The sequence below is a fragment of the Grus americana genome, chromosome 1 (assembly GCF_028858705.1).
Source record: "Grus americana isolate bGruAme1 chromosome 1, bGruAme1.mat, whole genome shotgun sequence".
Taxonomy (NCBI): Eukaryota; Metazoa; Chordata; class Aves; order Gruiformes; family Gruidae; genus Grus; species Grus americana.
This window is the reverse complement of record NC_072852.1, coordinates 212,804,387-212,828,006: the sequence shown is the minus strand read 5'-3', so window position 1 is coordinate 212,828,006 and position 23,620 is coordinate 212,804,387. Positions and strand designations below refer to the sequence as shown.

General features: G+C 42.5%; 3 protein-coding genes across 3 annotated transcripts in view; all 3 read left to right on the top strand.

Moving 5' to 3' along the window:
* Positions 1-11,521, top strand: part of SYTL2 (synaptotagmin like 2) — a 61,775-nt gene extending 50,254 nt beyond the window's left edge. The window contains exons 16-23 of the mRNA XM_054824626.1: positions 2,824-2,943; positions 3,947-4,116; positions 4,723-4,825; positions 5,231-5,401; positions 6,540-6,618; positions 7,525-7,624; positions 8,382-8,587; positions 9,596-11,521. Coding sequence (XP_054680601.1) covers positions 2,824-2,943; positions 3,947-4,116; positions 4,723-4,825; positions 5,231-5,401; positions 6,540-6,618; positions 7,525-7,624; positions 8,382-8,587; positions 9,596-9,741 — 1,095 coding nt within the window. The 3' untranslated portion in view covers positions 9,742-11,521. The remainder of the gene's footprint in view (positions 1-2,823; positions 2,944-3,946; positions 4,117-4,722; positions 4,826-5,230; positions 5,402-6,539; positions 6,619-7,524; positions 7,625-8,381; positions 8,588-9,595) is intronic.
* Positions 11,522-13,367: 1,846 nt separating this feature from the next.
* Positions 13,368-17,008, top strand: CCDC89 (coiled-coil domain containing 89). The gene is given in 2 exon segments (XM_054844169.1): positions 13,368-13,453; positions 14,626-17,008. A coding segment is annotated over 1 exon segment (1,065 nt). The 5' UTR covers positions 13,368-13,453; positions 14,626-14,632; the 3' UTR covers positions 15,698-17,008.
* Positions 17,009-17,919: 911 nt separating this feature from the next.
* CREBZF (CREB/ATF bZIP transcription factor) lies at positions 17,920-22,076 on the top strand. The gene is made up of 3 exons (XM_054812972.1): positions 17,920-18,933; positions 19,596-19,673; positions 21,034-22,076. The coding sequence occupies exons 1-2, from the start codon at positions 18,008-18,010 to the stop codon at positions 19,642-19,644; spliced, it is 975 nt and encodes a 324-aa protein (XP_054668947.1). The 5' UTR covers positions 17,920-18,007; the 3' UTR covers positions 19,645-19,673; positions 21,034-22,076.
* The last annotated feature ends 1,544 nt before the right edge of the window (positions 22,077-23,620 follow it).

Genomic DNA, 23,620 nt, shown 5'->3' with positions numbered 1-23,620 from the left:
GGTTCATATTTATATTCTAAGAAATCGTCAGCATCCAAATCTGTTTATTCTCCCCCCCCCAAATTTATCTTTAAAATTATGATTAATCTTAGTACTGTCTTGAGTTATCCAGCTCACACATAGAGTGTATATCTATAAAAATAGCATGTATATATACCATGTGCTCATTCTGCCTTAGAGTTTATCATCACTGAAGTACTATCTGGCCAATACAAAGCACGAAACTAATGAATGGAAAACATAAATCTGGTAGAAACAACAGGTTAGAAATGTATGTTGTAGGGTAGTCATGGTGGTATTAACACTCATTTCTATGTGCTAGTTCAGTTCTGGAATTATTTCAAAAATAATGAATTCTGATAATATACTTTCTAATTAAAGAAGAAATACAAAGAAATCTATCTCTTAGAGTACCAGTGTCTTTTCCTTCTGCATAAAAGAGATGACAGCCTAAAAAATTAAGGGTTCTCTACTTATGAATAGTAACAATATCCTTACTTAACATTTCAAATTAACTTTAAAAAAAAATCAATCACATGTGCAGTGTGTTCCGGACGCATGCAGTCACCCCAGTGCTTAATAATTCTTTGTCTGTGAACTTCCAGACATTCCACAAACCTCCATGAGAAGAGCTTTGACTGTTCCTAACCAGAGAGCAGGCTTTGAGTAAATTAAGTACAAGGTTGAAAGTAACCAGAACTGGGTTCAGTCCTGTACCTCTTCTGCTGACCCCGCTCTGTGGACAGCAGCTAAAATGGTCTTAGGCAAACCATATATATCCTTCCTTTACAAGAGGGCTTAGGATTTTCCCCGTCTTTGAAAGAGTCCATGTAACAGGACTGAATATCCACACTGCTTAACTGTTACTTCACTCCCTGGGTTTATTTTGGAGGTCCCCAGATAAATTGCTCTCTCCAAAACAATTTTTCTCTCAAGGAGCCTTGTGCTAGGTAGGATGGATGCTAGTCAGTCCTTACCTTTGGTCTCTGAACTGGGCAACAATCCTGGCCTGCTTTTATCTAGCAGTATAGACATAGCCAGAGAAGCTACAATCAACAGATCTTTATAAAGACTTATTCAAAATGCTTATGTGCTAGATATTTATTTCTATAAATACTCATTTTCTTAATGTGTGTAGAAATTTTTATTTACTAATCTTGCATCTGTTAGTAGATCTATGACAGCAGTTCAAAACTGTGTAAAGCAGGGGGAAAGCCTTGTAAATTGTTCATGGGTGGAATACAACAGGGAGATGGTGGTTTCTGTCACAGAATAGAATCATGGAATCTTTAAGGTTGGAAAAGACCTCTAGGATCATCCAGTCCAACCGTCAACCCAACACCACTGTGTCTACTAGACCATGTCCTGAATTGCCTGTACACATGCTTTTTGAACACCTCCAGGGATGGTGACTCCATCACCTCTCTGGGGAGCCTGTTCCAATGTCTGACCACCCTTTCAGTGAAGAAATTTTTCCTGATACCCAATCTAAATCCTCCCTGGCACAACTTGAAGTCATTTCCTCTCGTCCTATCACTTCTTACTTGGGAGAAGAGACCAACCCCCACCTGGCTACAACCTCCTTTCAGGTAGTTGTAGAGAGCGAGAAGGTCTCCCCTCAGCTTCATTTTCTCCAGGTTAAACAACCCCAGTTCCCTCAGCCGATCCTCATCAGACTTGTGCTCTAGACCCTTCACCAGCTTCGTTGCCTTTCTCTGGACACGCTCCAGCACCTCAGTGTCTTTCTTGGAGTGAGGGGCCCAAAACTGAGCACTGTACTCGAGGTGCGGCCTCACCAGTGCTGAGTACAGGGGGACGATCACTGCCTTAGTCCTGCTGGCCACACTATTTCTGATACAAGCCAGGATGCTGTTGGCCTTCTTGGCCACCTGGGCACACTGCTGGCTCATATTCAGCTGGCCGTTGACCAACACCCCCAGGTCCTTTTCCTTTGGGCAGCTTTCCAGCCACTCTGGCCCAAGCCTGTAGCATTGCCTGGGGTTGTTGTGACCCAAGTGCAGGACCCGGCACTGAGCCTTGTTAAACTTCATACGGTTGGCCGTGGCCTATCAATCCAGTCTGTCCAGATCCCTCTGTAGAGCCTTCCTGCCCTGAAGCAGATCGACACTCCCTCATCTATAAAAGTTTGCATAGGAAGATGCCAAAGCACATGTGGGAAGTAAAGCATCGATGCTTTAGTACAGTGATAGTGCAGAGACAGAACGGGGTTGTAAGCACGTAACCTGCTAATGACCAAGTAAACCAAAGCTGCCATTCCCTGATGCAAAAGCAGGGGCGTCCTTGCCCTCTTGGAAGAAAGGCTTTTTGCAAAAGCCATTTGCTATACCCAGTGCTGTTCTACTCTGTGTGTTACCTTCCAACTGACTGCCTGAAAGACAGAGGCTACAGAATTGATGGTATTCACTATATAAAAGAAAGGGACTGGTAAAAGACCTCAGCATTATCACTTGCATAAGTTTATACGTGAGAGAGTGAAGTAGAGAAGTTGAGTTTAATTGTCACAATAAAGATAACTTTGTACTTTTTCATTGCTATTTGAGATTTAAAACCAAATAAAAAAAAACCTGGTTGCACTATTGCTTTAAAAAACTTTCAGTGTAGGCTTTCCATCAGAAAATTTCTCTTTTAACTTTAAGTGCATGACCTAATTTAAGAAACATTAATTACTCATGTTGCACTACAAGGGGATTTAAATTCAGGTTTTCACTGAGTCCCAATCTGCATTAAAATTCTCTTTGTTTTTAATGTTTCTTGTGACTCTAAAGAACCTACGCAGACTTTCTTTCTGTGATGTTTTTGTAGAGTGATGACAGAGAGACAGATACAGCATCAGAAAGCAGTTATTCCCTTGGCAGAATCAAGAAGAGTCCCAGCTCTCTAACCAATCTTAGCGGCTCTTCTGGCATGGCCTCCTTATCCTCTGTATGTAAACCAAAACCTTGTTTTAATGGCACTTGGCTTTTGCTAATCTCTTCAGTATTGTTTTGGCTACCTTCTTATTCCTCTTATCTTTCTTCCCTTGACATCTCTGTCTCCTTCCTTCCACTTCTGTTATGTGAACCCTTGCATGGAATTGCCTAAAATAAAATTGGTATTACTTTTATTGTTTTCTAGTTATATATCGGAGCCTGTTCAGGACTCCGTTGTGTAGCATGCTCTGTAAGCACTGAACAAAGAGGTGGATTTTACCCAAGGAGCTTACATTTGTAGCTGAAAGTAGAAATTGATTTATGTAGAACAAACATTTAGAAAAGGAGAAGGGGGGGGGGGGCAGGGGAGAAATAAATGAAGGAAAGAGACAGTATTGGTATGTGGGATGAGTAATTAAGTCAGTGAACTAGCTAACCAAAAGTCATTAATTTATGTGGACTTTATTGGGAAAGGAGAATTTTGGGGAAGGATATTGAGATTAAAAACAATTTGTATATCCTTCTCTTTCTACCTGTGTTGGGTTTAATTTTCAAGTATGTTTTGTTTAGGCATCTAATACAACCACAGACATTATGACTAATCTTTCTGTTGGTATTTTCAGAAGGCCTGTTGTCCTAAACTCTTAGGCTCAGCTTTCTGCAAGGAAGATTAGCTGAAGAGATATCTAAGTAATATTTTGAGGATCTGATCACAGGCAATCTCCAGATCTACAGCATCCTATTAATTTCATTTCTTCTCTCTCAATGCAATAAAGACATTCAATTTTTTTTGTAGAAAACTTGGCCTACCACCTTTGATTTACAAATAACTTTCTTTTGTTAATCTGCTTGCTGAGAAGCTTGTATAATAGTGTCTGTTACATCTTGTTATTGCATCTAAAAGGACACAGTTGATTTCTTTACTGCCTGAATTCTGAGCATAACTTCTACCCTAATCTTGAAGTACCTGGTGAAATGCAATACCTCAAAAATTTTTCTCTTCTCGTACGATACAGGTGAGCGGAAGTCTAATGAGTATCTATAGCGCAGACTTTGGCAACGTTGATGTGAAGGGGAACATTCAGTTTGCTATTGATTATGTAGAACAGCTGAACGAGCTCCACGTCTTTATTTGCCAGTGTAAAGACTTGGCAGTGGCAGATGTTAAGCGGCAGCGTTCAGACCCGTAAGTACAGAGAATATATTTATTTCCTAATGCAAGTTTTTCTTTTAATGTGAAAATGAAAACTGATGTTTTTTTCCAATCTCTCTAACCTGTTGGAGTAAATAACCCAATAAATAAATGAAGAGGCTATAACATGCTTTACGTTGTTTTCTACTATCAACTGAATACAGAATTGCCACTATAAATTGGTATACATGTTAACATGGGAAGCTCAAACCTTAAGAATATGAAATTCTCTTTTAAAATTCAACTTTCCAGATGGTAAATCCTGCTTTGATTAGTTTGTTGTGGTTTTTTTTCAATAGGATTAGAGCCTATAAGTATGATATCTAGGCATACTATAGTTAAATATGCTGTATTTGTATGTGTTTAGGAGATGTTTCAACACATTTCCCCTTGGTAGAAGGAGGTTAATGTCCCAGTTTGGAAACAATTGTTATACTTCACCACTGCTGTTCCATTTCTTAAATGGAACAAGCTGAACAACATAATGGCTAGTTAAATGGATTTCTTTTACTTTATAAGCAAATACTTCTGTATTTTGGAAGGGGAAGTTGGAAAGGGGGTGGGTGTTTTTCTCTTCTAACCAGCCTATCTAAATTTTAGGTATGTAAAGACCTACCTGCTTCCAGAGAAATACAAGCTGGGCAAACGGAAGACCTCTGTCAAAAAGAAAACTTTTAATCCAGTCTATAATGAAATACTGCGGGTATTTATCAAACTTCTACTAGATATGAAATACTGCATGCATGTGAGGAACCGTAACTCTTTGGCACAGGTCTAGATGCTCTCAAGAGACATTAGGATGAGGCGGATTGCTCTACAGCAGTACCTGTGTCCTTCCATTGATAGGTTCCCTCTACAGTGTACTCTGGATACAGCACTGAGAGCACTGATTGTTGTATACGTCTTGCAAACACACACAAGCTAAGTATGAGCTTAAGATGCTTGAAATAAGTAAAGCATGAAGAGAGTTTTCTTCTGGAATCAAGAAGTGTGCAGTTACAGATATATAAACCCAGATATGTGTATTTATAACCTTGTTGTTTTCAGGCACAGCATTGATAAATATCCAGTTTGTTTTAATTTTTTTCTCATTTCTTCCTTTTGGTAGTATAAAATTGAGAAAGATCTCCTAAAGAACCAAAGTCTTAATATCTCTGTCTGGCACAATGATACCTTTGGGAGGAACAGCTTCCTTGGTGAAGTGGAGTTGGATTTAGGAACTTGGGACTGGAATGATAAATCTAACAAGCAGATCAACTGGTTTCCACTCAAGCCAAGGGTAGGTTACTAAGTGTGGGTTAACTGGTTTGTATTTTCCGCTGTAAGTGCAAAACCAAGTCATTATTTATTTAGGCCTGGTCTTGTGTTTTTTGCATTGGTTATAATCATAAACACCTCTTTACTGGTAAATGGAACATAAAGTTGTGAGGTTTCTATTAGTCTAGTAAGTAGGTAGCTATTATAGTAGAAAAAAAACTTTCTCATAGTCTAAGGAGTAAGAATTTCAAGATGTTTTTCACTTGCGTCATGTTGCTGCAACAGATACCTGAAGGCACTTGTTCCCTGAATATGAACTAAACCTCCTGACAATATGGAGCAAGTGCAGCAGCATTTTAATATCGGATGCAATGATGACTTCCATGTCTGTACGGCTCTTGTCTGTTAATGGGTTTCAGATCAAATCTAAACTTTTAACTAAGTCACTGCCAGAGGTTCTGGTTTCTCGTGGGTTTTCTCCTTTTTTTTCCTTGAATTTACTTCATTTGATCATTCCAAAATTAGCTCAATACAAAGTTTAATAATTTGTAGAACAAAACAGGAATGTCTTGGTAGTCTTCAGCACTAGTTTAATTCAACTGATTTTAAAACTGCTCTGGGTAGATAAATGTAACCAAATGTTAACAGGTGCCATGTTCCATCTACAGATGCTCCATGACTCTCTGAAGAAATGACATATTCTTCCGCCTTTTTTCAAGATAACTCTTGTTGAGAATGATTTTTAGATTGTATTAAATGAGACAAAACATTCCTATAAAAATGTATTTATAAAAGTGCACTTCCTGTTGCACAAAGAGTGAGTTTCCTGATTAAAAGAGCGTATGTACCAGTTCTAAATACGTGCCCTCCAGTGGCAAAGATGCGCACTTAAAGCCTCTTGGCCTCTCCTGGGTCTTGTTTTCTGCTTTATTAGAAGAGCTATATATCTGAGGCACTGTCAAGTGGTTAAATATGCCCTAAAACCTCTCATGTCCTGTAAACTGAGGGAAGACTAACAGATAAGGAAACATGAAAAAAAACTTGCCTCATGTAGAAGTCAGGCTTGTTCTGGTGGAAAACTTTGCATGGTAAACTCTGCGCTTGAACTGCAAGGTTTGAGCTTTGTGGTTGGTTTTTTTTTTTTTTTCCTTAAATTTCAGACTTCAACAATGACTCTTAACCTAGAAAATAGAGGGGAAATGAAACTAGCCCTCCAGTATGTCCCACACCCTGTTGCAGGTATGCGTTGCTTCTTTGTTTAGGTTTGTCAGGCCTTTGTTTTTTGTTTGTTTGGTTTTTTTTTTAAAAAGTTGTTTAATGTTTTCAGCCAATTTAGACATCTTGTTTTAACATAAAAGTAGAATTTATTTTTTTTTCTGGAGGATTAAGTCACCCTGGTCACGAATTCAGTTTAGGATCCAAAGATCCCTTTAGGATCTTTTGTTGTTTTTAATGTTACAACAGAAGAAATTACCTCATTGTTATAATCTCAGATTTCTAACTTCTGTATGTGTAACAAAATTCTTTTTTCTCAACTAATAATTTCAGAGATTATAAATCATCAGGCGGGTGCTGTGATTTTCTAAATAAACAATGACAACACACTAAATTAAAGCAATATTAGAAGTAGAAAACAGCAATAAGTATTTAGAACACAGTGATTTTATAGCAGTATGATCTGTTTGCTTTAATCTTGTATGGCAGCTGATAACTGGCTGATCTGACAGTGAAGCCAGGTCAGGCCTTTAATCCAATCAGTCAATAAGAATCAAATATACCAAGAGCACAAAGGAGCTTATTTGAAAGCACAAGCAGCAATAAATGCTAACATCACATAGGCTGAGGACAAGCTGATCTCTTTATCTAGGAGGCTTGGAAAGAGAAGACTAGTAGCATGTATTTGTTGAGTTGTAACAGAAGAAAAGTCATTGTAGGAATACAGAGGTGATGTGATCTTGTAGTGCTTTGATGGGATGAAGACTGCAGCTTCAAGGGAACAGAGAGGAATGTTGAATCAAGACGTGAGATAACGAGAGTCTACACTGAATATGACTTCTACAAATTGGCAGGAACTGCTGCATCATCGAAATTAGCTTTAAAGGAGATCTACAAGGCTTAATCAGTTCTTTTGTTTTATTTTTACAGGAAAGAAGACTCTACCTACTGGTGAGGTCCACATCTGGGTGAAGGAATGCCATGACCTTCCTCTTCTGAGAGGCAACAGGCTCAACTCTTTTATTAAGTGGTAAGAACTGTGGTTGAAGTCATCAAACATGGTGGCTTAATCATGCTACTGTTGTGCTTTCTAATCTTATCTTTGTTTTTCTACATTCAGATTAAAAACCACCTAATTAGCTTCTGATTCTCCTTTATTGTAATGCAAATTGCCCTGCAGGGCTTACAACTTCAGGATGTTGAGTATATACCACCAAGTAAGACTGGGAGAACTTCCTGCATAATCGCTACTCTTTCATTTTGGCGGCTCAGTAACTTGGTGGAAGGGCTACTCAAAATTGTGCCTGTTTTTATTTGCATTTAAACAAAGTGCAGTTGTGTGAGAATATGGGTTAGCTTAGCAAATCGAGGGAGGGGACAGAAGTGAGAAGCGTAGTTGTGTTTCTTCCTCCTGCTTTCCACGCACAGTCTAAAAATGTAAAGAGACAAGAATAACAGATGGTTGGGAAATCTCTAGCAGCAACAAAAAGGTTTTAGTGTTGTTAGTGATAATGCAGCAAATAAACTCACCTGTGCCTCTTCCCCACCTGACCTCCCCTTCCCTTCCATCCTCTGAAGCACAAGGGTGGATACATGCTGCCAGTGTGTCTTGGGAAGGACAGAGAGTATGACCTTTGACTTCCCCTCCATGATGCTAATACATGTTATCTTCAGTCACATACTAACGCGCAAAGGACAGTGTCAGTCAGTAGTTTCTGTCTGTTCAGTATGTTCAATGCAGGCTGTGCTGTGCAAGTGCAAACTGACGATGCTTTCTCTCTCTGAAGTACCGTTCTTCCAGATACTAGCAGAAAAAGTCGCCAGAAAACAAGAACAGTGGCAAAAACTACAAATCCAGTATTCAACCACACCATGGTCTACGATGGCTTTAGACCAGAAGATTTGAAGGAAGCCTGCATAGAACTCACAGTCTGGGATCACAACAAACTAGCCAACCACTTTCTGGGAGGTCTCAGGATAGGCCTTGGAACAGGTACTGCACAACACACAGAGTGATCCTTAATTTACAAAATACAGTCTTTCCTTTTTTCCCCTCTTCCTTTCCATTTCTTCTTTTTGCAAAGATCACTGAACAGCCTTTCAGTTATTTATTTACTGAAGAGTTTCATTCAGTAACTTAACCTGTTCTTCAGCACAGATCCTGAAATGTAAATAATAGTAGTGTTACAAAGGTTAGGATGACTGACAAGTAAGAAGACAAATTAGAAATAAATCTTTGGCCATATGCTGCATCTGGCACTGTTTGAGGTACAAGAATATGCTATTCCTGCACCCAAAATCTTGATAATTTAGGCATGCAAAAACTAGGTATGTGGTGTAAAGACAATATTGGGTGGAGATAAAAGGATAAAAGGGTAGATCAGGATTGTGTGATAAGATTTGAAGACATTGGATAGGAAAGCTTACAAATGCAAACAAGTTTTTAGCATAAGAGCACTATAAGATATGCAGATAGAAGAATTCTGTGTTTTCCCTATGATTATATTTGTCCCTTTCATTGTCCTCTCCGGTCTGAGGGATGGATGTTTGGAGTCTTCTCAAGCAAATACAAGAAAATGACTTTTCCCGAATTAACTTCTTGTATGGTTCACCAGAATAACCTAAAATACAAATTAAGATAGTAAATCTCAATTTGAATTTTAGAGTACTCAAGGTTGTACTTCAGTACAAAATCAGTGTCCTGTTTTATTCTTAAACTCTCTCTGATGTTAATCACCCAGACATCTTTCTCCTTGGGATTGTGACAGTAAGGTTAACAAGAAAAAAAATCCTGGAGAAAGATGACAAAGTTTCCATGCAAAACTGTCGTTAATTGTATTTGACAGAATGGTTCAAGTGTAAAAATGTAGAACTGGATCTTCAAAGTACTAGGTCAGCTACCTGAGGTGAAATTGTTTTAGAAGACAGGCAAATTTGATTGTCTGCTCTCAACTCTGCAGCATATTGAGCAATGTTTCGCTTAAAATTAACATTTTTCTAGGCAAAAGCTATGGAACTACGGTAGACTGGATGGATTCTACTTCAGATGAAACTGCCCTTTGGGAGAAGATGATGAACTCACCAAACACATGGATAGAAGACACGCTACCTCTCAGGATGCTAATGGTTGCAAAATTGACAAAATAAGGTGGCTTTTTAATTGCTAGTGTTGAAAAGAAACCTTGGGAATGAAATTAAAGGTGTGGCGTGAAACTTGGAAGAGGAACACAGTAGCTCTTTTGACAGTCTCTGCTCCATTGCTGTTCTGGTTTTGTGCTGCCAAATGTCACTTTGTATTTCAAATTAATTCTGCCTGCAGATTATGATGTAAATTTAAGGGATTCTTTTCACTGAAAATGACTTCAAGAAAGAAGGCACTTACAGAACTCAGTGGTAGAGGTAGCTGTGATACCTGGATGCTTGCGTTGCCTAACTAAAGCCTTGCTGAGCCCTTAAATACTCTAAATTACCAGAAAAAAAATAAGAGCAAGTCACTCGTTCTGTACACTTCCCGGGTTGTTCCTGAAGTGTTTTATTAATAAGATAGCAACAGGTTGCATTTTGTTCATGCTCATTAGTATGTGTCTGTATCCTCATTATGCCATGTCAGATCTCTCCAGTGAGGAACATGAGCACAAAGAATTTTTTTTTCTTTTGAAAGTTGCTTTATTTGTAGTTGTACATTTCTCAGATATGAAAGTTGCTTCTATAATGAAAGATGTGTTACATGAAGCGGTACTGTCCATGTCCTATCTTGCAAGGTGCAGAGGACTGTTACTTTCAATGTACTATAAAAAAATCAGAGTTATAACAAGTTTGCTTATATATGCGTTAATCGCCTTGCTAGTATACAATCCTTACTCTTAACTGCTGAAGGCATAGAGGGGGAAACTTTTTTTAATACAAATGCTACTGTAAAGGATCTAAGCCTACCAATTTTAGTGATGACAAGTATGTTGGGTATTTATTCTGTAAAGTGTACTCATCTGTACCTGTATCTATTAGTTTGGGGCTTGCTTGGTTTGGTGGTTTTGGGGGGTTTTTTTGTTTTGGTTTGGTTTTTTTTTTCCCAAAAAGTAATTTATCTGTGCTTCAGCACCACCATTAGGAGAATGCTGGGATGGTGGTGTTCTTGGTTTAGACAGCTTTGCAGTGTAAGAAATAGGACTGGAATTTGTAACTTGTAGAAATGCATGCTACTACAGAAAGATTAATGCATAAAATACAAAATGTACTACTTTTTTTTTAAATAAAAACAGCCTTAAAGTGAAATAGGAATTCAGTGTTTATTAAAACCCAGTGGTTTATGTCAGCAGCTCAGCATGCAATATAACAAAATGCAGATGGAAAACATTTCTGAAAATAAATGCCTGTTTCTTTGTTCCAACTGTGTACGTCTAACAAGCTGGTGAAATCTTGCACCTCGGAGCTGTGAAGAGCCCCCTTCTTACCTCTAACTCAGTTGCTTAATTTAACCATAGAAATTTAAATGCTACTTGGTATTTATTATACACTATGAGTGGACAAAAGGAAAGGCGCTATTCAACCTGCTGGGAACCCACTTTCTCTCTCATCAACCAGGCGGTCTGTGGAGTTTACAAATGCCAAAAGCAGTCGTCATTCCTGATATCTTACTGCTTCTGGTGTTTTGGATGAGACCAGTAGCTGCTGCAGATCCCTCTTTGCCAGATACCTGCAGTGTGTTACTCTCGTACGGCTGGGGAACAATGTGCGTATGACACTTCAGAATGACGTACTTGTACTTACATGGTACTAGATTTGCAGGCAAGTGTCATCTGCTGCGTTCTATCCTGTATGCAATTTTGATCGTTAAACTTGACAGCCATCAAAATAAAATGTTTGGTTTGTGACAGTGTCAATCTCCTTGCTTTTGGTCAAGTAGAACATCTTCTGTCTCGCTGTTCTTGAACAGTCCTAGAGACAGACACAGCATGTTGTCATAATTTCAAAAGACTCTGCTTGCCACTACACAAAATCGATCAAAACTCAGTTTAAATTTCAAAAAGTAACATGAACATAAGATTTCCTTGTGCACTGCACTCGTAATTAATCACTGTGATTAACTAATGACACAGCAGCATTATGTGCTCATCTAGATTAACCAAGAAACTGATCTAAGTAACAAAAATGGGCCCTTTAGTACAAAAATTCTGTGCTCCTCCTCAGTTTTTAATGCCTTTTCTTCAGCACGTGCAGAAAAAGGAGACTATTCCAGGTAAACCTGTAAGGGTAGTTGTCACCACACACACAAGTAAGTCTTCCTCCTGCTTCCAAACTTACAGGAGGTCAGCAGAGGCAGTCGCAGCAATGTCTTTGAAAAGTATAGTAGTGCTTAACGATGCTAGATATTTAAATGTTACCATTGTTAGCCTGCACTGGAGTCTGTGTACAGATCTATAATCTTTAACTTCAACAGACTTTTAGCACCTGTGCTTTTTACTTTTTTTACTATTGTCATACACAAGAAAAGTCAAAGCTGTCTGGGCAAGATGAGCTTGAGTAAAAGCAAAAATTACTAATCAAGCTGCTTTATCAGTGGAAAAACCACTTTGATTACCCTATGCATTTTGTAGGATTTAATTAGAGTAGAAACATGACCATTTCACCTCCTGCTGAAGGATATTATGTTGATTTATTAAAAGGGGCTTGAAGGTAATGGCTGCATCAAGTCACATAAACTAGCAGGATTAAAGTAATGCAAAGTGTGCTTTTGAAGAAAGATTATTGGTATTTTTTTTGACATTCATCTGAGTGTGGTTCACATAAATACAGCTTCCCACTGAATCCACAGTCATTCCTAACTACAGTAGTATGTTCCACATTGATAATACGCTGATAGAAAATTGCAAGTTTATGAAGTTGATTAGGACAAAAAGTTTCAAGAAACTAGTGTCTTTGCTCTACAGTTAAAAGGTTTTAGTCATCTACAACCAAAACTTTAAAGGTGTCCAGTTGGTTACTCAAGGGCATTTTGATAGAATCAAAGCATAGCTATTAATTTTAATTCCGGTTCACCTTTGTGACAAAGCAGCCATGCTCCTAGAATCCCTTTGCATATATCCATCCTTGCCTAGAGAAACACAACTCTTCCCCACCCCCCATCCCCCTTTTTTTTTTTTCCTTCTCTTTGTGAGCTCATCTTTGCTTTAGCCCAGATTGGGGGTTTTTGGTGGTACACACGTATGTGTATGTGCATGTCTGTGTTCTAAATTACACCATTTTTACTTCCTACAAACCAAGTGCTTCCATGTCCCAGCTCTCCTTTCACGCTGTGTGTTCAGAAACCTCCCCTGCCTTTCCCTACCTCCCATTTCTGCGGCAACCCACATCGCTTGGATTTTACCTGTTTTGACAGATGTGGTACTACGTCCTCCTTGTCTTGTTTGCTTCGTGTCCTTTCCCCACATCACTCGCTCCTTTTTGCTTCATATCCTTTTCCAGCGGAGTCAGAAAAACCTGCACCAACTTTTTCCTTCCAGCTGTGGGTTTTTTTTTTTTCCCCTTTCCCGGTCTTATCTGCCAGATTAACTGCTGAATAAAGCTGCGAGTTGTTTAGGGCAAGGGCTGTGTCTTTCCTTATGTTCTGAGAAGTCGGAGCCTGCTGTGTGATCTCTTCTGGCACATGCAGGGTTCAAGCTGAGAGAGAGGAGTTCTTCAGGCTTGTGGAAATCCTCTTCCCTTTACCAAATCTGGGTGTTTTTGGAGCAGGGCTGGCCTGGTTCCAAGCAGCCAGGATGAGGCGCGAGCTCTGGGCGACTGGATTCGGCCTCTCATCTCCACAGAGACAGAAACCCCACAGCAGGAGCAACAACAAACAGTCGGGGAAAGAAAACACCCGGTAAGAAAACATCTTTCTCCTCTGAAATGCTGCTCTTCGTTGTGTTTCCACTGGACAGCCTAAACCTTTGAGACCTTCCCGCTCTCCTCCGTTATGTCCCGGTGTTTTGGCAGGATCCAGGGTAGCAGCAGCGGTGGGGGGTACAGGACGGCAGAGACCGAGGTAGCGTCCCTGCCGATGGGCGCCGCTATGCAGCTCTGAAACCGTCTGTGCTTTACAGGCTTGGATTCATTTTGGCTGCTCGTTATTTTTTATCCTTTGTTGAGCTGGCTCCTTCCCATGCTCTACCTTTATCTCCCGTCAAAGCCCAGGAATTCATAAAACCCGATTATAAGCACGTTATTTCACGTGCTGTGTAGTTCCAGGTCTAAATGAAAAAGTCGTAGATCGGTTTTAGGCTAACTTTTCATGCCGTGTGATTAGGCACCAATAATGATTTTTGTGCCAACATAATATAAATATTTCCTTTATTTTTACATGAGGAACCAGACTTTTAAAATAATTGAACAAATCAGTGTCAAAACTCAAATGATGAACCATTTCTCCAGGCACAAAGTCTTTGTATTGCAGGGCATTCAGTAATTATTGGCATTTTATAGATCTTTTATTCTATCCATAAAGAAGCGCAGCATAAGGCTATTCAGTTATTTTTAATGAGCAATATACTATTAAAATCTTATAAATCAATTAGCAGTTTGATGTAACCCTCCATGTTTTATTTGCATTTATACTAGATCAGTAGGAGAAAATAAAGGCAGAAGAGAAGGATTGCTTAAGGAATTATTTACAGCTTTATCACTTACAGGCTTTTTACCTAAATATAACAGTAGTTCTCGTAGCTACAACAACAGTGCTTTGAGAAGGAATAATTAGCAAAGCTAGTAATCAGCAAATGAATAGGCTTGCATAAATACTAAGCCTACATTCTTTGCTTTTGCATCATCAGCCTGGCATCTGTCTCCTCAGCCCGCCTGACTTTGAAGCAGGCGAGGAGGTTGCAGGCTTCCGTGGGCTTTGGGAGGTCCTCTCCCCCCACACCGGTTTCTCTGAACTTCTAGAGAAACTCCACCAGCTTATCACAGCGGTCTTGGCCACATAGCTGTTTAATTATGCTGAATGTCACTAACAGAAATGGTCACTGTAAAATGTTGTCTCATCTTCGTGTGAGACAGGGGCTCCATGGCTCAGGATGAGAGGTGGGCAGGGCTGACCAACCCCACAAGTGATCCAGAGATGGGCAAAGATGTGGAAGATCTGACAAAAGGCCTGGAGGAACTCTGTGAGAGCCCTGAAGAGAAGAGTGAGAAGGCTCTGCTGCGTTCACGCCTAGAAGAACAGCATCGCCTTATCTGCATACTGAAGAAAAAAGCAGACGATGCACGTAAACGCTGCAGAGGCCTGGAGCAGCTCAACATGGAGCTGGAGAAACTGAGGACAGAGGATGCAGTGAAAATGAAAACCCAGACACAATGGATCCAGCATTTGGAGCGGCGCTTCACGGATCTGGCCAATAACCATGAAAAAATGATCCAGTTCAAGGATGAACACAGGAAACAGCATATGCAGCTGCGGGAGGAGAACAAGCGCCTGCGGCAGGAGAACAAAGCGCTCTTCAGCCAGACTGTGATGGAGAAGGAAGCTGAAGTGCTCCAGCTCGCTGCCCAGGCCAGAAAGCTCTCGCAGCAGTTAGACTCCTTACAGGAGAAATGTGCTTACGAGAGTCGCAGAGCCCAGGAGCGAGAAAAAGAGCTGCTTGAAGCTCAGAGCCAGCAGGCAAGTGCCCACGCCTGGGAAGTCGATGCGCTAAAAAACCAGCTACAATGCCTGCAGGAGAAGCACCGAGAAACCATTGCACAGGTAGAGCACACAGAAAGTCAGCAGAGAGCTCGGGGCAGCGAGCTGCAGGCCAAGCTGGAGAGGGCGAATGAGGAGAAGGAGTGACTACTGATCCTGGCTGCAGAAAGGTGCAAAGCCCTGCAGGATAAGCAACGGGAAATTCAGCAGCTGGGGAAGAAGCTGGAGACTACAGAAAAAGCCAGGCAGAGAGCAGGAAAGCACCTCGTGAAAGGGGCAGTGGTGGCAGACAACGATCTGAAGGTCCAAGAGCTCCAACGACAGCTTGAAAGCAGCCAGCAGGCGTACAACGAACTCTCGCTGCAGTTTGATGCTTACAGAAAGCACAGTATGGATCTACTGACTAAAGAAAAAGCGCTGAATGTCAAACTCCGTCATTTTACGGCATGACTGCAGCTTTCTCCTCTATTCACGTCTCGGCAGGTGCCTCTGCTGTGATGCACCACTGCGTTTTGTTCCTTTCCATGAGACCATCACCTTCTGATCTCTCTTAATGCAATTACCAGCTTAAACCCCCCTAAGGACTGTTCCGTAGCCTTTGTTTTGTTACACTTTTACATAAGTAAGAGCTCTACGCTGTTACATCTGAATGGGGATTGTGGAACTAGTTAATCCTGTGACATGAAAGGTTAGGGTGGAAAACGTAAAATATTAATTTATTCGGTCCTAACCTCTGCTATATCATAGATTTTCATTTTTTACAGTTAAAAGCACGTTATTTCCCAAGATGGACCAAAGGTCCAACCCTTAGCCTTTCGCGTTTCAGTCTCCCTTGAAGTTCAACAGAGGTTGGGCACGTCAGAGGTAACACTGAGGCTCCAAAAAAGAAACCCTTGCAATATCTGCATCATGAACAGTTGTGATGAAGTAACTTAACAGGTCAAAACTAATACAGTACAATACCCGATGCTCAAGCAAATTATGTGTATAGCTGTCTGGTGGGTTTCTACAGCTGTTTTAGTCCTATTTAATGCCATAGCATTATTTATGTCCCTGTTCAGCTCAAAATAAATTGTCAGGTCTTTGGGGTGATTTCAATAGTCTTTGAAACAGCAGATGTTCTGCCACTGTGTTTTCTGGGTTTTAGGTGTTTTCTGTAGAGAAAATAGCAGTGATGCACAAAATGGAAGGGTCTAGCAATTATTGACCAAAAAAGTCTTTCCCTTTCTGTCAGCACTGCGGGACAGAGGCATCCCGCTCTCTCTTGCCTCTCTCCCAGCTGAGGAGGATGATTTTGGCTGCTCCTGCTCTTTAACTCTCCAACAAAAGAACCCACGATGGGCCAAACGGCATCCCCCACTGGGGCTGGAGGCAGCTGCCTCAAGAGCTCTCCAAATTATCTTGGGGTAACTCAATGTTTTCGCTAGTTGTTGGGGTAGGTCTTGGTCCTGAGCATCTACAAAGCAGCAGCGCTGCCTCAAACTTGGTATCTATTGAGCTCAGTGCTCAGAAGTGGCCAGAGGTGGCCAGAAGCAGAAGACCTGGAGATCCTCCAGCTTGTGACTGGTTCACCTCAAGGACTTACTGAGCCAGATGTGGTTTCTAAGTAGTAGCTGTCAACAGACCTGTCCTCTGGACTTGCCTGGACTTTCCTGGACCCTACACAAAGCCAGGTAAGAAGTGCTGCTCTACTACCAGCTGCACAACCAACCACAGCCTTTTGTTTTGATTCTGGCTCCTACAAGTGTTATTCCACATCTGTTTTACAGACCACATCCTCCTACTTTTCAACCATCTTCCCCCCCCCCGATGTGCCCACCCCGCATGCACATTTAATTAATCTAAATGCAGGCATCTACAATGCAAACACCAACTGACCCAGGCTGCAAACTTAGGCTCGTGGTCTGAGAGGAAGGAACATGGTAGGACTTGAGTCCGCTGCTCTGTTTTAATTAGTTGATATGCAGCAAGGAGTGCCCGTTTCCCTCCGGTGACTGCAAGAGCCTAAACCCAGGTACCTAAACAGTTTAAATCTGGGCAGGGGACACCCACTTGCTGTGTGACAGAACAGCCTCACAAGCCTCCACCCCAGCCCCTGCCGTGCTCCAGCAGGGGAGCCCCCAAAACACCGCTGCCCCCGGGGGACATCCCCCTTCCCTCCCCTCAGCCCCGTCTGTGGGTGAGAGACCCCCCACACACATCCCCCCCCTCACAAACACCCCCACACACAAACACACACCCCAAATACATACCCCCCCACTGACCCACCCTCCCCACACACACACACCCCCCCACTGACCCACCCTCCCCTCACACACACACCCACTGACCCACCCTCACCTCACACACACATCCCCCCACTGACACACCTTCCACTTACACACACCCCCCCACTGACACACCCTCACACACCCTGCCCTCACACCCCCCCACACACACACTGACCCCACTGACACACCCTCACCTCACACCCCCCCACACTGACCCCACTGACACACCCTCACCTCACACCCCCCCACACTGACCCCACTGACACACCCTCACCTCACACACACAGACCTCTCACACCCCCTTCACAGCCGCGGCCGCTTTCCCGCGCGCGGGCGCAGTGGTGAGGCGCGCCCCCCCCCCCCCCCCCGCTCAGCGTGCCGCTTCCCGACAGGCACCGCGGCGGGAGCGCCGGGCCGCAGCCTCGCGCCGCGCCGCAGCTTCGCGCCGCTCTCCTCAGGCTCCGTCCCGTCCCGCCGGGCCCCCGCCGCCATGCGCCACAGCCTCACCCAGCTGCTGGCCGCCTCCTCCGGCGGAGCGAGCCCCTCGGGCGCCGTCTGGCCGCTAGCCGGCGCGGGGCAGGCCCCGAGAGGGCGGGATGGCGGCGGGGAAGGGGATCCGGGCCCCGCGCGGCCCAAACAACAGCAGCCGCCGCGGCGGGAGACGGGCGCCCTGGAGCCGCGGCGGCAGGAGAAGGAACCAGAGGCGCCCGGTGGCCCGCTGGAAGTGTGGGAGCAAGAGGACTGGTTCCCGGGGCTGGAGCTGGGAGACCTGCTGGAGGCGGCCCGGCCGGACTGGGATCTGGACGCGGAGCTGAGCGGCTGCTTCTGTGGGGAACCGGAGCCGCTGCCCCCGCCGGGCCAGGGCCAGAGGCCGGCGGCGCCCGGGCGGAGGAACGGCGGGGCTGGCAGCCGGCTGAAGGCGGCGGCGGCGGCGCGGCTGAACCGGCTGAAGAAGAAGCAGTACGTGCTGGGGCTGGAGAGCCGCCTCCAGGGCCTGGCTGCTGAGAACCGGCAGCTGCGGGACCGCAACCGCGGCCTGAGCCGCCGCCTGCGAGAGCTGGAGCGGGAGAGCAGCTACCTGCGGGCCGTGCTGGCTAACCAGAGCGCTCTAGGGCAGCTCCTGAGCCGCTTAGCCGGGATCCGCGCCGGCGGGCTGCAGCTCAGCACCAGCCTCTTCAGGGACACGGGCAGCCCCCGCCGCCATCACCACCACCTCCAGCCTGCCGGCGAGAGCAGCGACCACGACTACGCCCTGCCCAGCTCCCGGCCTCCCAGCCTGGAGGAGGCGGCGGTGGTGACGGAGACGGAGGAGGAGTGGGCGGCCCCCGGCGGGATCTGCCTCCACGTGGACCGGGATCAGGTGTCGGTGGAGTTCTGCTCCATCTGTGCTCGGCGAGCAGCGGCCTCCTTCAAAATGTAGGGTCAAGTACCTGCTACAAGTACTCGTGGGGTTGTCGCCCCTAGGGGCCTCGCGTCGTGGCGGAGGAAGCAGGCGATGGTGCGGAGGAAAAAAAAAAGTACAGTGGTGATGGGGTGGTATTGGGGGAGATGCAGAGGAGGGGAACCTGGCGCTTAAGTGGCCAGGGTGACAAAAAAATATCTCTTGAACGGCACATTGGGAGCCAGATGGTGGCCTTGGTTAAAGGTCACATAAATCTGGTGTGTGGACGGTAGTGGTCTGAGCCTGTTTGGCATAAGAGTCGTGCAAAGCTGCATACAGCAGTGCGATAATTGTCGTGCAAACTGACACGCGCATATACACGCAGAGGTGCCGCCAGAGCCCATTTGCAGCACTTGGGTGAAAAGATCATGCCGACCTGACGCATGAAGGTGTGCTCGGTTCCGCTTCACAGTTGCCAGTAAAGATAACACTGACTACCCGGTCTTGAGTCAGATAATGTCTAGCCTGCTTATCCTGAGGAGCCGAAAATGCTTGCTTAGAAAACCAAACCAAAAACTTCATTAAGACATCGTCACTGGACAGACTTAAGAAAATAGTAATGATTGGCAAAAGAAAGCATGCATATAAAATTGTACTGCATCTCAGTTATACATTACTATTAAAACCTCTCTGACAGTTTCTCTTTTAGGTGCTTGCCCTGCCAGGCTCCGTTGTGTAGGGGTTAAAGAACAGTCGTTTTCCACCTCGCAACCTGGTAAGGATCAATATATTCCCATAATGCGGTATCAGACAGCTTGCTTTGCTTATGCCAGTCTCTTGTAATGACTGGTTCAGGAAATGATTTCTCTGGTCCTTGGCCTACTCTGCCAAAATGTTTCTAGCTCTGGATGATAACTTAATAGTGAAAATTACAGTCATGTCATTCTAATTAGCTGTTTTCCTCTTTCCGTTTTAAAATTAATATACACATAGTAGCCAATACTTGAGCTATGTTTTGAATTAAAAAAAACCGCTTATGCCATTCAAAATAGAAATTTCCTATTAAACTAATGATGAGCTGAAAAGGGAAAATATGCTAATAAGGGGGATGTGACATTTACAGCCTTTTATCATAGGGGACTGTCCCAAAAGTGTAAGTAAATTGCTTTTTAAATGGGAAAAAAAAAAAAAAGAATTTGTGACCTGTTGGTTTAAAATACTGTCTAGTGTTAGGGATGCACGGTACCTTTAAAAAGTCCTTCTCTAGCTTGCTCTAATTCATGATGTGGAGTTTTGCCCGATTAAACAGAACCTGAACACTGGTTATATCTGTACAGTGGAACCCTAATGTAGAGGAGTCACTTTTTTGCATGGACCTCTAACGAGAATTGCGGTTTGAAGAATGCAGTGCATCGAAGTAACTCGTTACTTCAGCTTCCCATAAGTAAATCTCTGTGCCATGCACACTGAAATTCCTACGTTACTTCAAAGTAGCTTTAAATTTTAAAGATATTGCATGTATATGCATGTGCTTAATTTTACCGTGGAGTTCTTAATTTAGCCTCTTACAGTATCCAGAAATCTATATATAATTAAGCACAGTTTGGAGATGAGCAAATATGTATCTTGAGGCTAATGATTTGAAAAATGCTCCATAATTAAGTGAGATAGGAGGAAAAATAGTTTGACAAACAATAGCGTGTGTTTTCTTGTACTAGTCAGTGTTTCTCCCTATTACAAAAGATGAGTGGGTCGTTTTTTCAGTTGTATTATAATGTTTAGGTTGTTTATATGTATGTCAGTTGGGGGAAGAAGGATTGTGAAAATGATAATATGTAAAGTGAGGTTTCACAAAGAATAGACTTTCCTAAAACAGTTTCATTTATTAACTTCTTTTTTAAAAAAAAAAAAAGACTCTATTTAGTGTTTCTGAAATCTTGTTTCTTAAAGCCTTAAATGTTGTGTTTAAGGCTAAGTAGAAGGTGAAAGCGTTTTTTCCCAGTCATTTGCTTTATTGGTGCTAGACCCTATCAAGTGTTCATCGATATAAAAGGAGTTGGATTTTTCTTTGTGAAACATCACTGTGTGATAAAGTATATGTGTATTTAGCATCCTTGTTTTTCTTTATGCTAAAGTGGATTCAGCTGTGTTGGGGCAGAAGAGACGGGACCAGCTGCTGGCCACATTTCCTGCTTTATTTTAAAAGGTAGTATAAGAAATGAGAGTAAAGAGGTAACAGGGCTTTTGCTGTCTTTGGTTAAAAAAAAAAAAAGATTGAATGCTGGGATCATTTGCTGTCATCCAAGATGTTTTTTTAAAAGACAATATCCTATCAAACAGGTTTTACTCCAGTGTATGCAGAATTCCATCTGTTCAGGGTGTATTGCCAGCACAAAAGAGATTTAGTGGGATATGTGTTACCTTACGCCTCTGTGGTGGCATCAACGGGACTGTTCAGTTTCAGTCTTAAATTGTGTAACCCTGCTTTAACTGATGGGTTATACCAGTGCCACAGGAGTCAGAGTTAACCATCGAGACCTGTACTGACTGATAACGCAAAATGGAAATAATCGAGTTATTCAATCTAGGCTCAATCTGGCTAGCTCAAACTTGATGAACATGCTGTATTTTGAAGTTTAACATGCTTGATGAAAAGAGAAACACTAATGTAGCGAGTATGGGACGTTACAATGGCATTTTTACAGTTACTTCAGCATAGAAGTGTTTTTTAAGTTAACTTAAATATGCATTCTTTCTTTTTGCATCACTGCTAACCGGTAGAGGTCAGGGATGTAGTTCTGGTCTCTGTTGTGAACCTGCACATCGCTCTAGTCATGAAACTACCCATGAGCTGTGTCTGAGAGTAGCTGATTTTCTAACATGCAAAATGATGTATACCGGTACAAGAACAAGGTCAAGTCCCAAGAAAGTAAGTGGCTGCAGGCATTTCTAGTGCCTACTGAATCATATTTAAACCAAATAGAGGGGAGGAAGTTATTTGAAATACTAACCGACTGTACTATCTGTATGGTGTATTATTAATGTAGCTTTTTGAAGTGGAAGCCTTGAAATGACATAACTTAATACTTGAAAATATATTGTAAATGTTTCTTTGTAATTATGTGCCATCCAGATAAGAATACAATATCATAATAAAATCAGACTTGTTGATCTTTCAGTTTATGGGCTCAAATGTTTTTTCATCTTTTTCTTCTCATTAATGCTTTGCTTTGAGTGGTTCATGCTAAAAAATGGGAAAACAGAAAGGGGGCGATGCTGTTGCTGCTGTGTGGGTGAACTTGGAAAACAAGATAAAACGGATCAGGGTATGCAGGAGAAATGGTCCTACTCATCTGTCTTTCAAGTTAAGTTTGTGGTGTGAACAAAATGAAGGCATTATTCCTTGAACCGAAGATAAGAGTTGTACTTCTGAGAATCACCACTCCTTTTATTTTACAGTTGTTTTTCTTTCTTAATATTTTATTAAAGTGGGTATGTTTGATCGATAAACCATGGAGGAGTAGAATACTTACACAAACACTTCTGTGGTCTATTGGCATCTTCCTCCTTTCGGTTCCATTTTTAGGTTTGGAAGTTCGATGACTGGTTAATAATATGCCACTAAACCATAATCTTTCCACACTAAACACTGGAGTAAGTGTAACAAAAGGTTTGAGGGTGATGAAAGGACAGAACAGTTTTAAAAGTTCCAGAGTGAGCCATGCGCTGTATAGTCTTTGATTTCTGTTAATCTTAAATGCTTTATTTGTAGAGAGCAGTTTAAAATAGCTTGCTGACTTTCTAGCATCCAGGCATTCTAGTCAAAGGAACATTTCATAGAAAAGATTGCATAAAAGTGTAACGGATGCCTCCAAGCACTGTAAAAAGCATCCTGGCATGCTCTGCGTTTTTGGCCTCCAGTTGTAGAAAATGCCCCGTTCAGCACTGATGATTGTGTTTATTAAACTGTATGTACTGTAGAACCATGTGCTGTGAGCGTTAAACTCCCTGGCTCTGCTACCTTCATTTTCCAGTATTTCTCCACCCCACAGCCACTTGAAGATGATTTAGCATTTAAGAAACAATTTCATGCTCAATTCTCTGCTAGTCCTTTACAGTTTAATTCTGGTGCCGTGACTCCTAGCAGCATTATAAATTAATGTCTCTTTCCTCTGAAGAGCTTAGCAGCATCTGAGAGGAAAAAACAAATCTGTGTTTCTGCAATCTCTAGCTGCCTGCAGAGATGATACCAAAGTAGATGCAGGGAACCATATTCCAATGTTTGGCATTTCTTGGTACTTCCAGATGACCAGGTTTCTCATGCCACTTGTCAAAACTAATTGGTTTTCCCTGTAAAACAGATCTTTTGCAAAACACAAAAGCCTTTTGCAAATTTACTGATTTTTAAAAACTTGTGTTCTCTAGAGCTTGTAGCTACAGAGGGTTTTTTGCTGGAATCAACAATACTCTCTTTCTAGGGTTGTATTTGCTATTAGGCTGTCCATGTCTCAGGGATATATTAGGTACGAGAGTTGTTCGACCGGGCTTTGTGTTTAAAGAACACCCTGTGTAAAATTGTGCGCTGACAGTAGCTGATTCTACTCTTTTTCACCCAGTTTAAGTGGGATATGCAGATTTGGAGAAATAATTCTGTCTTTGGTCATTAGCAGGAGGATGCCGTGTGCTGGACTGGGGCAGTACAGGGGAGATGAGGGTACCATT

Coding starts and splice junctions, on each gene's coding strand:
- CREBZF (XM_054812972.1), top strand. CDS start 18,008: ATGCGCCACAGCCTCACCCAGCTGCTGGCCGCCTCCTCCGGCGGAGCG. Junction 18,934..19,595: donor GCAGCGGCCTCCTTCAAAAT/GTAGGGTCAAGT, acceptor CCTCTCTGACAG/TTTCTCTTTTAGGTGCTTGC.